Source organism: Scyliorhinus torazame, chromosome 17, assembly GCF_047496885.1.
Source record: "Scyliorhinus torazame isolate Kashiwa2021f chromosome 17, sScyTor2.1, whole genome shotgun sequence".
In the NCBI taxonomy this organism is placed as follows: domain Eukaryota; kingdom Metazoa; phylum Chordata; class Chondrichthyes; order Carcharhiniformes; family Scyliorhinidae; genus Scyliorhinus; species Scyliorhinus torazame.
In genome coordinates this window covers 114,752,430-114,768,394 of record NC_092723.1, presented here as the reverse complement: position 1 = coordinate 114,768,394, position 15,965 = coordinate 114,752,430, and the positions used below count along the sequence as shown (strand labels likewise).

The following is a 15,965-nucleotide window of genomic DNA, read 5'->3' as shown; positions in this document are numbered from 1 at the left end:
AGGTGAAATGTTATAATAATAATAATCTTTATTTTCACAAGTAGGCTTACATTAACACTGCAATGAAGTTACTGTGAAAAGCCCCTAGTCGCCACATTCTGGCGCCTGTTCGGGTACACAGAAGGAGAATTTAGAATATCCAATTCACCTAACAAGCACGTCTTTTCAGGACTCGTGGGAGGAAGCCGGAGCACACGGAGGAAACCCACGCAGTCACAGGGAGAACGTACAGACTCCACACAGACAGTGACCCAAGCCGGGAATCAAACCTGGGATCGTGGCACTGTGAAGCAACAGTGCTAACCACTATGTTACCGTGCTGCCATAAAATCCTGACAACTGATAAAATGTACTATGTTCAGACTGATCAGTCTCACATACTCTTACTCTTAGCATAAACCAATATTCTTGTCTTCAAATTATGTTTCATATTGGCTTAATACTTGATGCTAAATAGACCGTTCATAGGATTTCAACCAATTGCCAACTTAATGAATACCCCTGTATATGGTTCCTTGCTCAGAGTCACATATTACTCCGCTTTCCATTTTGGGAAATTTGCTGAGTGCTTCAGTTAAATGCTGATGTTTTTATCAGCTCAAATAGAAAATGCCAATCAACTCGCCAAGACAATGTTCAAGCTGTGATGTTTCCACACATATCTTTTCTTTTGTGATTTGGAAACAGCTTGAACCAATAAAACAGAAAATATGAGAATCAGAAAACAAGGATGTTGAAATTACTGGACATTCGAGGATGTATTAGAAACTAGAGGAGGCGATACCAGCAAGCTTCTGAGGAATAAAGACAGAAATAACCAACATTACTGCACTTTCTATAAAATTACATGAAAGGGATATCTGAATAATAGAGTGTTCTATTGCAAGTGGAAATGAAGTGAAATGCCCTTTCATCTATTAGAAGAAGGCTACATATTTTTTAAAAAAAATTAAAAGCAGATGCAAAGCAAGAGAAACAAAGCACGCTCATTTAGTTAAAAAAGAAATTAACATGTTTAATTAAGCTTCGGCACCACAATGCAGTACAAATATTGGGAAAACACACACACACACACATAGTATTCAATTTACAATTCCAGTGGTTCATTGCAGCCGCTCAAGAGGCCAATCCCAAGTGGGGGGGGGAAGAAAGGACTTAGAAATTAGCCAATTAGACATAGGCTCCAAAAGAGCCAATATTTAATCCATCACAGTTATAAAAGAGCAGCCTACACCTGCCAAATTCCAGATGGTCACTACTTTGCACCATCATATTCTCTCAACACCTGAGGTTTACTTCTATTAACCTTGATTGAATGAGTCCTCCGAACTGTCACTGAAAGATGATCCAGGCGCAGCTCCCTCCAGCAGCATAGCAAAGTGCTTCAGATTTTTCTTATCTGTTGCCCGTTGTGATCGCATAGTCCCAGTGGCAGACGCTAGTCTTTTGGCCTGCTTTGTGCCCAGCAAAGCCTTGCTTTTCTTTGATAATATGCCATAGAGAGCAGGCGCCTTCTGTTTGGAGGCTGATCGCTCGGACATACTGGAGGTGGACTGCAGTGGCCATTCATCCTTTACCAGCTCCTCCTCATCCTCATCCTCTGTGTCAGTATCTGCAGTGGTAAAGGTAGCACTCAGTGTCACCGTTCAAAGCTTCAGTTTACCACAGTATTGTGAAAAGAAACATAAAAGTCAAAGTGACCAGGCTTCCTCAATATGCCAAATGTCTGAAAACGGAATTGCAGGTGGTTGAGATGCCAACGGTTTTCCAGCTAATGCATTATTGGGTATAATCTGTTAAAATTCTCATCTGTTTTCCAATCCCTCTAGTGGCCTCACCACTCCCTACCTCTGTAATTGGCTCTATAACGTTCTGAGGTACATAGAACATAGAACAATACAGCGCAGTACAGGCCCTTCGGCCCACGATGTTGCACCGAAACAAAAGCCATCTAACCTACACTATGCCATTATCATCCATATGTTTATCCAATTAACTTTTAAATGCCCTCAATGTTCACTACTATTGCAGGTAGGGCATTCCACGGCCTCACTACTCTTTGCGTAAAGAACCTACCTCTGACCTCTGTCCTATATCTATTACCCCTCAGTTTAAAGCTATGTCCCCTCGTGCCAGCCATTTCCATCCGCGGGAGAAGGCTCTCACTGTCCACCCTATCTAACCCCCTGATCATTTTGTATGCCTCTATTAAGTCTCCTCTTAACCTTCTTCTCTCCAACGAAAACAACCTCAACTCCATCAGCCTTTCCTCATACGATTTTCCCTCCATACCAGGCAACATCCTGGTAAATCTCCTCTGCACCCGCTCCAAAGCCTCCACGTCCTTCCTATAATGCGGTGACCAGAACTGTATGCAATACTCCAAATGCGGCCGTACCAGAGTTTTGTACAGCTGCAACATAACCTCCTGACTCCGGAACTCAATCCCTCTACCAATAAAGGCCAACACTCCATAGGCCTTCTTCACAACCCTATCAACCTGGGTGGCAACTTTCAGGGATCTATGTACATGGACACCTAGATCCCTCTGCTCATCCACACTTCCAAGAACTTTACCATTAGCCAAATATTCCGCATTCCTGTTATTCCTTCCAAAGTGAATCACCTCACACTTCTCAACATTAAACTCCATTTGCCACCTCTCAGCCCAGCTCTGCAGCTTATCTATATCCCTCTGTAACCTGCTACATCCTTCCACACTGTCGACAACACCACCGACTTTAGTACCTGTGCCTCCACTAATTCTGGTCTCTTGCGCATCACAGGCTCACATTATTCAATCATTGGCAGTCATGCTCTCTGCTGCCAATGCTGAGTTTTGGAACTCTCTCTGAAAGTACGCCCTTTTCTCAAACTCTCTCGCCTCTATAAAGCCGCACCTTGAAACCCGCTTCACTGACCAATCTTTGACCATTTGTCTTAAAATCTCCATCAGGGTAGATGGCTTGTCAACCTTCCTGTGAAGCACCTTGGGATGTTTTATGAATAGAATAGAATTTACAGTGCAGAAGGAGGCCATTCGGCCCATCGAGTCTGCACCAGCTCTTGGAAAGAGCGCCCTCCCAAGGTCCACACCTCCACCCTATCCCCATAACCCAGTAACCCCACCCAACACTAAGGGCAATTTTGGACACTAAGGGCAATTTAGCATGGCCAATCCACCTAACCTGCACATTTTTGGACTATGGGAGGAAACCGGAGCATCTGGAGGAAACCCACGCACACGGGGAGAATGTGCAGACTCCGCACAGGCAGTGACCCAAGCCGTAGTAATGTAGTAATGTTTTACTACATTAAAGATGCGAAATAAATGCAAGTTGTTGTTGTACGCTGGGCAGATTATACAGTAGTAGTCGAGTCTGATGGTATGGTCATTTTTCTATACATGCAAGGTATATCTTTTAGCACCCAGCTTGTTTTTCTCTGTTAACTTGTTTAAGAATTAAGAACCTGAAATGAGAATTACACACCTAAAACTTTGAAAACTGTTTACTACTAGCTAAGCCTATCAATTAGCTTTGACTAATGAAAAGCATGACAACAGATAATTCACGTTCCTTTCTCCAACTTTTTATGTTCTCCTTTCCCAGTGGGGGCTGGGTATGGTTATACTTGTGTCGGTCGTCATCCGACGCCTGACCTCAAAAAACATCACTGGACCAGTGAGCCTCACCGGGCTATTCCACCATGAGCTCAGTCCTCGGCAAGGCATCCACACAATTTTCCACAGACATCACCAGAGAAACATCAGAAGTGGGGGCCTGGGTTGACATGACCCATCCTCCCCAGCAGTGGGAAGCTAAAGCGAAAGGTTAGCCTCTCTCCGGCTACCCCACTGAGATCATCACAAGCCAAAGAGGGGGACAATCAAACCTGCCAGCCTGCCTGGCTCACTCCCACATTGGTAATGTATTCACTCACTAAAGGCACCAAGTCAATCAAACTGGGCTATGCAGGATTCATGATAATTCACTTTAACTAGCCTTGTTAAGCTAAGTTACCATATTGAGACCTTCTCAAGTAACACAGACAATACAATAAGATGCGATATAAAATTCAAGACATAATAAAGTGCAGCATCCATACCTTTCTCGTAATGTCCGCACAATATTGGTAAATTATTTGGCAATCAAAATTTTAACATCAGATCATTGGACAATAAACCCCAACATATGTTCCAAAACAGCGGAACAAGGAGGCAGCTCATATCAGTGGCACACTGCAAGTATAAGATATACTTAGACAAAGGTAATGCTCTCCTGAGGGTTGGGGTGGATTTTTAAGCTGTCGATCAGCCAACTTGGAAACCACCTGATTTTCCAATCCCATCAATTTTAGAGGAATTGAAAGGCAGGAAGCCCCTTTAAGGGCTGGCTGATCGTCAACAGCAGCTTCACTGTTGGAGCAATGAGCTGTAAATTGACCGCCTTGTTTAGTCAAAAGTGGGGGTGAGAGGGAACTTTTGTCTGTAGCTGACCACAGTCATACCAAACCTTAGAATGCCACCATTGGCTGCCAGAAGTGGAAAGTATTTCATTTCTCCACATTGACATCCATCGCCTTGACAATCAAACACAAACAAACAAAAAATCACCAAGAACCTTATCAACAATATAATTATTTATGGAATTGTCTTAAAGCAGAGGCAGTTGACAGGATACATTTTACACCACAAGCTCCCACCATCCAACCTCATCTGAGAATCAGTAAACATGGACTGGTAGGAAGTGACATGGAGGACTTCAATTAAACATGTAGGCTACTTTCCTCTGAATTAGTAAGGCTTTTAATTTTTTTGACTGTGTGTTTCCACATCCAGTAATCAAATCCATTTCAGATAATAACAGGCTTAATTTTGAATAGTTTTTACTTGTGGGGTAATGCAAGAAATATACTTCAATTAATTTGAAAAAGTTGAACTTACTGTAGGAGTAACTGCTGACCTCTGATCTTGCTGGAGAATTGGATGCCTTCAGCCTACCCTTCAACTTTGAACTTGAGTCCAACTTCCTGCCTTTGGCTGCCATTTTGCTTTTACTTTCTTTGGAAGAAAGCATACCCGATGAGCTACTGATGCCTTTATGCAGTGCCTTCCTTCCATCCTTTCCCAGAAAGTCCTTACGAGAGCTCAGGTACCTGCAATTGTCCATAATGCTGCATTTTTGTTTCCCCGTCGAACCATCTGCAAACTTAAAGGGTGACTTTAATTTAGTTAGCGAGAGGGTTTGGTGCAGCTTGGTCGCTAGCTGATCCTGTTCACTGAGTTTCCTCTTCTTCTTGAACTTAATCTGGCCATGGCTCTGTTGGGTTTAAAGTAACAGAAGTTTAGGATTTAGAGTCATTCCAACACAAACGCCATCCTCAGTATCAGTGGACGCAGATGTGCTTGCGGAAGATACAGAACATCTATATCTACCAACCTCCTACATGCAGCCAATTGGTTGCTCAGGACTTTGGATCACCAACGACTGACGTCATGGACTTGTAGGATAAGAATTTTGTGTTGAGCCTTAATCTTAACTGTTTCACTGTGGGGAGACTAAAGAAGCTGGGATTGTTCTCCTTAGAGCGAAGAAGGTTGAGGGGAGATTTAATAAAGGTGCTCAAAAATTATGAAGCGGTTTTGATTGAGTAAATAAAAAGGGATATGCTGCCTCACGGCGCCGAGGTCCCAGGTTCGATCCCGGCTCTGGGTCACTGTCTGTGTGGAGTTTGCACATTCTCCCTGTGTTTGCGTGGGTTTCGCCCCCACAACCCATAGATGTGCAGGGTAGGTGGATTGGCCACGCTAAATTGCCCCTTAATTGGAAAAAATGAATTGGACACTCTAAATTTGCATGGTGGCGCAGTGGTTAGCACTGCTGACATACAGCGCCGAGGACCCGGCTTCGATCCCGGGTCACTGTCTGTGTGGAGTTTGCACATTTTCCCGTGTCTGCATGGGTCTCACCCCCACAACCCGAAGATGTGCAGGGTAGGTGGATTGACCACGCTAAATTGCCTCTTAATTGGAAAAAAAATTTAATATAGAAGGATATTGAAAGGTTAGGTGAGGAGGCAAAAACTTGGCAGGTTTTTTTTATTCATTCATGGGATATGGGCCTCGCTGGCTGGGTCAGCACTTATTGTCCATTCCTGAGAGCGTTTAAGCGACATCCACATTGCTGTGGATCTGGGGTCACTTACAGGCCAGACCAGATAAGAACGACATATTTCCTTCCCTAAAGAACATTAGTGAACCAGATGGGGTTTTCCGACAATCGACAATGGTTTCATGATCATCAGTAGGCTTTTAATTCCAGGTGTTTATGAATTAAAATTTTACCATCTGTGATGGTGGGCTTGGAACCTGGGTCCCCCAGAGCATTACCCTGGGCCTCTGGATCACTATTCCATGGACAATACCACTACCTCCCCCATTATGGAATATAATGTAGGAAAATGTGAAGTTCTGTATTTTTTGTAGGAAGAATAAAGGAAATGAATATTATTTGAATGGAGAAAGACTGCAAAACAGAGAGATTTGAGGATCCTCGTGCATAAATCACAAAATGCTAACCTGCAAGTTCAGCAGGTAATTGGGAAGGCAAATGGAATGTTGGCCTTTATTTCAAAGGGAATAGTGTATAAAAATAGGGAAGTCTTGATAAAAGTATACAAAGTACTAGTTAGACTGCACCTGGAATACTGTGAACAGTTCTGGTCCCCTTATCTAAGGAAAAATATACTGGCATTGGAGGCAGTCCAGGGAAGATTCCCTAGGTTGATCCCAGGTATGGAGAGATTTTCTTATGAGGCGAGGTTGAATATGTTGGGCCTGTACTCATTGGAGTTTAGATGAATGAGAGGTGAACATATTGAGACATATAGGATTCTCAGAGGGCTTGACAGGGCAGATGCTGAGAAGATGTTTCCTCTTGTGAGAGAGTCTAGGACCAGAGGGAACAATCCCAAGGAATAAGGGATTAGACCGAGATGAGGATAGTAAATCTGTGGAATTCTTTACCGCAGAGAGCTATAGGGGCTCGGTCATCAGTATGTTCGAGGCTGCGATAGACAGATTTTTAATCAGAAGGGGAATCAAGGGTTTTGGGATTAAGGTGAGAAAGTGGAGTTGAAGATTATATCAGATCAGCCAAGATCTCATTGAATGGCAGAGCAGACCCGATGGGCTGAGTGGCCTGCTACTGCTCTAATTTCTTATGGGCTAAACTGTTGGCATTCGATTTCTTCAGAATGTAAAAGAGCACATGAGGAGATTCAATGCTTACTATGTTTATTGTTTGACACAAGAGGGACACTTGTGAAGTCCAATCTTTACATGTTGCGATATGTGTATGCGCTTATGAATGGACTTCCATAACCACAGCATCACCTTGCTTTTAGCAGAAGTTTGGAATAATAAAGTACCCAAATAATCTACACATTGTGCAGTTGCTAAAAGCTTTGCTCTTGATGCAATTAGGTTTCAACTAAGATACGGCCAATATAATGCATCAGTAGATAACATGCTCTAGCCCCTGAGGTAGTGGGATCTGGATTCCACTCCTCCTCTAGAGATGTGAAGACATTCTTTAGGGAGTGCTGCACTTGTTGGAGGTGCAGCCTTTTGGATGAGATGCCAAGTTGAAGTCTTGTCTATATTCATATGTGGACACAAAAGACTCCAATTGCTATTTCAGGAAGATCAGGGTGGCTTTCCAAGTGCCCTCCTCAAGACTTAAGCCCCAAACAACAGATAGCTGGACATTTATTTTATTGTTATATGTGGGAGCTTGTTGTGCACAAACTGGCTCCCAGATTTCCTACATTCAAACAGTGACGACACATCAGAAGTACCTTGTTGGCTGTAGAACACTTTGGAATGTTCTGAAGTCATGAAGGGTGCTATATGTACACTTCACTTGATTACATTAGGAAGGGATATTAACGGCAGAGTATTCCCTTTCATTTTCATTGGTGCAGGAGTAGACATACAGCTCATTGAGCCTGCTCCATCATTCAATATGATCATGGTTGATCTTTGGCTTCAACTTCACTTTTCCACCCGTTCCCCATATTCCCCGATTGCCTGAGAGGCCAAATATCTGTCCATCTCAGCCTTAAATGTATTCACCAATGGAGCATCCACAACCCACTGGGGTAGAGAATTCCAGAGATGTACAACCCTTTCAGTGAAGACATTTTCCTCAACACATTCCTAAATAATTGGTCCCTTATCCTGAGACGGTGTGCCCTTGTTTTAGATTCCCCAGCCAGGGGGAAACAACCTCTCAGTATCTACCCTGTCAAACCCCTTCATAATCTTGAACATTTCAATTAGGTCACCTCTCATTCTTCTAGGAGTATAGACCCAATTTGCTCAGCCTCTCATCATAGAACAAGGCTATCATCTCAAGGACCAATCTGGTGAACCTTTGCTATACCGCCTCCAATGCCTTCCTTAAATATAATGTGGAGATGCCAGCATTGGACTGGGGTGAGCACAGTAAGAAGTCTTACAACACCAGGTTAAAGTCCAACAGGTTTGTTTCAAATCACTAGCTTTCGGAGCACTGCTCCTTCCTCAGGTGAATGAAGAGGTATGTTCCTGAAACATATATATAGACAAAATCAAAGATGCAAGGCAATGCTTTGAATGCGAGCATTTTCAGGTAATTAAGTCTTTACAGATCGAGAGATAGGGGTAACCCCGGGTTAAATATAGTTCCTTAAATATAGTAAGAAGTCTTACAACACCAGGTTAAAGCCCAATCTGGTTTTGTAAGACTTCTTACCATGCTCACCCCAGTCCAACACCAGCATCTCCACATCATTCCTTAAATATGAAGACCTAAACTGTACACAGTATTCCTGGTGTGGTCTCACAAATGCCCTCTATATTGTAGCAAGACTTTTTTTATTCTCATAATCCAATCCCCTTGCAATATAGGCAAATATGCCATTTGGTTTCCTGATTGCTTGGTGTACCTACCTGCCTGCTATGTTTTTGTGTTCCTTGTACGAGTACACCCAAATCCCCGTGAATGTCAACATTTTTCAGCTTCACACCTTTTGGTAAAATATTCTGCTTTTCTGTAACCTCACACTTTCCCACATTATACTCCATATGCCCACCTTGTTGCTCATTCACTTAACCTTAATATTTTTGCAGGCACTATCCACCTAGTTTTGTACTGACAGAAATGTAGCTATATCACTCACTGTTTCTTCATCTAAATCATGAATACAACAGTTGATGTCCAAGCATTGATCCTTGCATTACATCACGAGGCACAGCCTGCTACCAATTTGAAAATGCTTCATTTAACCCTACTCTCTGCTTCTTGTCTGTTAACCAATCCACTATCCCTGCTAATATATCACCTCCACTCATGAAACCTTATCTTGTGTATCAATCTGTTGTGTGGCACCTTAGCGAATGTCTTATGGAAATCCAGGTATATTACATCTACTGTTCCCCTTATCTACCCTACTAGCTACATCCTCAAAAACTCTAATAAATTTGTAAAACAGGATTTCCATTTCATAAAACCATGTTGAATTGTTCTAATCATACTATGCTTTTCAAAGTGCATTGTTAAGATTTCCGTAATAATTTCCGTGTGGAGTTTGCACATTCTCCCCGTGTTTGTGTGGGTTTCGCCCCCACAACCCAAAAATGTGCAAGTTAGGTGGATTGGCCTCGATAAATTGCCCCGTAATTGGAAATATGAATTGGGTACTCTATATTTTTTTTTTAAGATTTCCGTAATAATAGATTCCAGCACTTTCCCAATGACTGATGGCAGGCTAACTGGGCCCATAGTTCACTTTTTGTTTTCTCTCTCTCTCCTTTCTTGGATAGTGGTTATATTTTGTAAATTCCAATCTGCTTTCAAACCCTAAGTGGGGGCCATGAGGTCCTGGGGATTTGTTGGATTTTATTGTTATATGTTGGAGTTTGAGTTTATCAGGTACATATCCCTGTTGATATTAATTACTTTAATTTAGTCAGTCTTAATAGTGCCTTGGTTACCCTCTATTCCCAGTATGTAACATGTTCATTTCTTCCTGGGAATTTTCGATTATCTGCTACAGTGGATCAACATCCACTTTTACTTGTAAATATGTCCAATCAGAATAATAGAAAGTGGCTAATACTGTTTTTTCACCTGCCCATTGACTGTCTATAACTTCATACACTTGAAGAAAACCACTACTCTTAAACCTTTCCACATTCCCTGGAAGTGAATAGTTAATAGAATAGAAAAAGTATCCACTGACCAAAACAAGGCAGGAACATTGATTCAGTTTGTTATTGCTAACAGTCAGAAACATATCGTTTATACTCATATTCCCCATTTTACTACACATACCAAAGGAACAAACCGGAATCATTGGAAACGCATCAACAGGTATTTTGGGTTTTTTCCCCTCCTTTTAAAAAACAAAATTCCAATTAAGGGGCAATTTAACGTGGCCATTCCACCTACCCTGCACATCTTTGGGTTGTGGGGGTGAGACCCACGCAGACACGGGGAGAATGTGAAAACTCCACACGGACAGTGACCCGGGCCGGGATTGAACCCGGGTCCCCGGCACCTTGACGCAATCAACTGGTATTTTTATACATGGAAGAAACGGCATTCTAAAGAACGTAGCAAATTAGCAAAAAAAAATAGAAAGTTTCATTAACTGACAGTTTACTCGTTCAAGCAATCCCACTTGTGTGACCTCACTAACTAGTACAGGCTTTCTATTCTGAGAAAATCACATTGGGGAGTGAGAGACAGCAGGATACAGAAATCACTACTGATCATCTATAATCCCAAACATGATAAAATACATTATCTGTGCAATTATATTGGTTGCTTCTTATTGCTCTTGGTTTTATTTGCTGAACCTGATTGAGGCAATCTGGAGGGCAGACATTTCAACGGTCGTTTTACCATTGGTTGATGATGTGAAATGGCCGACATATATTTAGCTGCCCGTTATAAAAAGGAAAATCAAGAGGCCAATTTGGTAGTGTCTGTATACATTGTCACCTCAAGTTAAAATGACCCCCTTTGAGTAGAAACATATCCTTTGGCATGATGTTCAGGTCACTGAAGTAATGAATAGGAATGATGAATTATGGTTAGATTGATAATGTCAATGGGGCAATGCCAGTTTGAAGCCAGGTTTGTGTTGTGTGTGGTCCCCTGATCTGATGTTGTTAAAAAAACATATTTCCAAAAATACATGGTTGACAGGAGTCTCCCATTTTCTGTCTGGGTCTACATTCAAAGTGGTCCCACCAAACCACACACTCCCAACTAATTGAGCTTGAGAGATCGACAGATAATTTAGTAATTTTAATAACCATATGCATTCAGCAGTACTGTTAGCCAAGTCACACACAGGAAATGAACAAGATTTATGAAATATTATTATAATAGTTGTTTTGCAAGATTGGGAAAGAGCTCAGCAACAGTTAATCAGACTTTTTAAAATAAATTTAGAGTACCCAATTCTTTTTTTTCCCATTTAAGGGGCAATTTAGCGTGGCCAATCCACCTACCCTGAACAACTTTGGGTTGTGGGGGTGAGACCCACGCAAACACGGGGAGAATGTGCAAACTCCACACGGGGCAATGGGATCGAACCCGGATCCTCAACGCCATGAGGCAGTAATGTTAACCACTGCACCACCGGCTCTACAGTTAATCAGACTTAAGGGCAGGTCAGCAGGTCAACCAAAGGCATTTCTGGAGAAGCCTCAATTCCATTGACTCACGTCATGTGAAAAGCTGGAGGATGCATCTTGTTCATCCCACATTCGACTTCTGCCTTTCACTTTCAGGCTCACGCTTTCCACCTCATCGTCTTCATCTTGGTTTAGTGTCCTCCCTTTCTTTCTGGCCCCCTCGATCATCTCCATCTCATCCAATAGCAAGAAACCTTTCCCGTTCCTGGTGATTGAAAGGCAGGAGTCAAAATCCAGACTGAGTGCACACCATAAAATTGTGGAAAAGAAAGAATCTTCCGGAGCTGGCACGCCATTTAATAGAGGATAGAAACAAAGCAAACCTGAGCAGAGAGGTGTACCTTTTGCAGACTGGTCCTGAATTCCCTAAGACTCAAACAGTTGGTTAAGTGCTTTCTTCCAGCTTGCTTCCCTACCTTGCTTGGTCCCTCCCTCTATACCAGGCTGACAATTTTCTCATCAGAAGGTGGGTTGATAGCTAGAATTGACGAATTGCTTTGAAAAGGTGTTGGGTGTTTGATGTGTATGTGGCGGCGTTGTGGGGAGGGTGGGGGGTATAGGCTGCATTCCCCAGCCTGCAGTGGCTGCCTGGTGCTCATTCCGATAACACAGGCCAAGTCGCAGCTAATCAATGATGAACCATTTCTCTTCACGCATTAACTTACTTCCCACTCTTGCTGTCACTTCGCCCTCTATCAACATGCGGTGACGGAGTGCTTGAGCCATGCTTTCTCTTTCGCGGCCTTCCAGGTCCTCTCCGCGACAAACTCCTACTTTTCTCATCCCGTTTTTCTCTACGAAGATACAATATGATTATTTAAATGTGATTTAGCAACTAAACTTGTTAGTAGTAGAGAATTTCTGCTAGGCCTGGCCTTAATCAGGTGCATCAATGTAAGCCCTATCCCCACTTACACGTTGTAGTTAACTTTCCTAATGGGGCTCTTGTTGGGCAGGTCGACTGAGCTAACATGATTTTGACAGTGTGAACTTGCACCTTAATTGTTGTTTCAGGAAGGATGGTTTACGGTTGGGGTGTGGGGTGTTTTTGCTATGCATTTGTCAATATGCAGCTCTCTTTTATGATGACTGAGTTGCAGTCGCTAATGGTGGTAAGAGACTCTGAGGGTCCCAGATTTATCTCCTCTCTGTGAAGATTTCAGTCATTGAACAGAATGGCTGTACCAGCTTGCCTCGGATTTGCAGGCCGTTCACTGGCTTGTCTTTGAGGCCATGTCACTTACTCTGAGTCCCTCCTCTTCTGGAGTTTGGCTAGTTCCCTTTGCTTCTCCTTGTATCTCCTCTGTAGTTCTGCCAGCTTCATCCTGTAATCCAACTCCATGGTGCCCATCCCCTCAATGGCAGATTTAATGGAGAACATCTAAGTTTGAAAGCACACTGTGTCAGAGACATGATTGAAAGAAGCTCGCAGGAAATAACTGTTTGGAATGGAATGAATTTACATTGGGCGAGGTTCTCCATTTGGGAGACTATGGGCGCGATCTTCCCAAATGGGAACAAAGTCCTCAAGCGAGCGCGTTCAGCCGCGTGTTTCCTGGCATTCGCAGTGCCGAGAAACACGTGACTATTCAACCTACTCGTGTTGAATAAGGCCGAGGCCGCACAAAGCCCCTTTTTTTTACAATGGAGAATTCCGTCGCCGGAACTCCCCGTTGTAGCGAGAGATCGGGACGCCATTTTTAAATCCGAGATCTCCCGAGGCCCACAAAAAAAACCCTGACCTCCCCCAGCCCGAACACAACCCTTACCTCCCCCGGCCCCCTCGAATATACACAGTGGGCATGCCCGGCCCATCTGCACATGTGTAAAACATGCCATATTGGCACCTTGGCAGTGCCAATCTGACATCCTGGCAGTGCCACCGTGGCACCAGCAATGCCAGGGCACCACCCTGCCCAAAGGGCATTCAGCTGAGGGCTTTCAATCCCCTTAGAGACCGTCACAAGTGCCATTCCGTCTGGTCCCCGTTTGTGGGGACCAGCACCAAACAGCGCTCGCCCAAGGTCCCCGGGGTGAAGGGATTGAATCCCAAAGCCTCAGGTACCTTAGGGATCTGCGCATTAGAGTACGGCTTACTGCCTTGCTCTAATATGAAGATTTGAAATTGTGGGCGGGATTCTCCTTGCAACGGGATTACGTTGAATCTCGCGAGACATTGCAAGCCAGCTAGATCCCGGTGATGGGGTCTCCCGGCTTTCACCGGCCACGCTGCGCCGCGGTGAGATGCTTTTCCAGCGCAGCATGGCCAGATGATCGTGCCCTTTGTTTTCCCGCCGGAGCTGAATTGCAACTGATTTGCGTTCCCAGGAAGGGATTCCCAATCCTTGGCCGTGTAAATTAATGCAGGGTGAAGATTGCGAAGGATTCCCGAGGGAATCCCGCTATCAAGCTGCCATTCTAGCAGGCAGCCCGATAGCAAGGTTCCGTGGCTGGCCATCCCCCACATTGTAATTCGTCCCCTCACCCCCGGATTTTCCTGGTTCCCCCCCCCCCATGTCCGCCAAACACGGGGGTGACCTGACCTGCCCGCCCCCCCAAAGACCCCCTAAATAAAGAAGCCACCCAGAGAGCCCTTAAATAAGGAGGTTCCCCTGAGACCCCCTAAATAATGAGACCCCCTCAATAAAGTGACGCCCCACAGAAAAGAGATTCCTGTCAGACAGCCCCCCACTTCCAGAAGAGAGACCCTGTCTAGAAGCTGGAGAGCAATCCAGACAGAGACAGTGAAAATAATTCATGTTGTAACACTCACCTGGGCATACACCTGCTGGCTTAAACACAGAAAGCACCACGCAACAATTCCTGGAAAGAGAAGCAAGTCAGTTGTGTTTAAACCCCTCAGATCCTTGTGCTGAAAGCCATTCATTCATTTCTCTTACTAGGCTGTGATTGACAGCTTCCATACATGCACAGCTGTCAGCCTTGCTTCATTCATCTTGCATCAAGGATGAGTAACCCTGAAGTGCCCTAACCACAATGTTTATTAACATCAACCACTTCAAAGAGAGTTAAGTGCTGTCAATTTCCAGCTGGTCACTTCAAAAATCCCTCAAGGGTGATTGGAAAGCACTTAACACTCTTTGACATGGTTGATGTTTATAAACATTGTGGTTAGAGCACTTCAGAGTTACTCAACCATGAAGGAGGATGAATGAAGCAAAGCTGACAGCTGTGTGTGTGCGGAAGCTGTCAATCACAGCATAGTAAGGGAAATGAATGAATGGCTTGCAGTTCAAAGATCTCAGGAGTTTAAACACAGCTGACTGATTTCTCTTTCCAGGAATTGACATGTGGTGTTTCCCGTGTCTGAGTCAGCAGGTATATTGCCCAGTTGAGTGTTGCACAGTCATTATTTTCACTACCTCTGCCTGGGCCACACTCTAGCTTTCAGGCAGGGATCCCTTTTCTGGGGGCCTCCTGACAGGGGCCTCTTTTCCGGGGGGCTCCTGGCAGGGATCTCTTTTCTGGGGGTCTCCTTATTTAGGAGGTCTCGGTGGGGGAGTCTCTTTATTTAGGGGTCTCCGGGAAGAGACTTTTTATTTTGGGGTCTCTTTATTTAGGAGTCTCTTGAGGGCTTGGGGGGGGGGGGGGGGGGGGGGACGGACCGTCTTGGGGTAGGGGGTGGTGTGGGCAGGTCTTTCATTGTGGGACGTGGAGGTGTGGCCCTCGGATAGACTTTGGAGGCAACTTCCTTCAGGAGTCACCTCCTTGGCCCACTGCGAGGGCCACCATCTCGGGGCCACATTTTTCCAAACCTGCAGTAATCCTCGCCCACTTGATTCCTGGACTAGAGAACCGGAGAATCACACGAGCCGCAAGAATCTGGTGCCCGGCCCGTTTATGATGCTCCGGCACCCCTCGATTCCGCTGCCAGTGGGACGACTGGAGCATCATAAACGGGTCAGCGCCGCGCAGGATTCTCAGCCTTGCCGGGAACTCTTCTCTCCCAATCAAAACCTTTCAGGGTGTAATTAGGTCAAAGATTCATATCTATGTTGGCAGTGTATAGTTTGTAGTTTCAAAATGTTACAACCATCGGCTTAAAATGCAGGTGGACTCCTCTGACTATCTCCACCAGATTTTAATAACTTCCAGTAAATATTACAAAGACTAGTAATATAAAATCTGATCCTTTTATGAAAATACAGAAGTTATGTAGTGGACGTGCACATTCTGTTGTTTTATGTAATTT

General features: G+C 44.2%; 1 protein-coding gene across 8 annotated transcripts in view; it reads right to left on the bottom strand.

Annotated features, from left to right (window-relative positions):
- Window positions 1-15,965, bottom strand: part of tnrc18 (trinucleotide repeat containing 18) — a 209,172-nt gene that overhangs the window by 52,434 nt on the left and 140,773 nt on the right. For 7 of the 8 annotated variants that reach the window (XM_072480919.1, XM_072480918.1, XM_072480917.1 and 4 more), the window contains 5 exons: window positions 12,997-13,133; window positions 12,418-12,546; window positions 11,783-11,957; window positions 4,946-5,321; window positions 1,307-1,612 (listed from right to left, as the gene is read on the bottom strand). In XM_072480919.1, the coding sequence (XP_072337020.1) occupies window positions 1,307-1,612; window positions 4,946-5,321; window positions 11,783-11,957; window positions 12,418-12,546; window positions 12,997-13,133 (1,123 nt within the window). The remainder of the gene's footprint in view (window positions 1-1,306; window positions 1,613-4,945; window positions 5,322-11,782; window positions 11,958-12,417; window positions 12,547-12,996; window positions 13,134-15,965) is intronic. The other variant, XM_072480923.1, reaches the window with a different exon arrangement.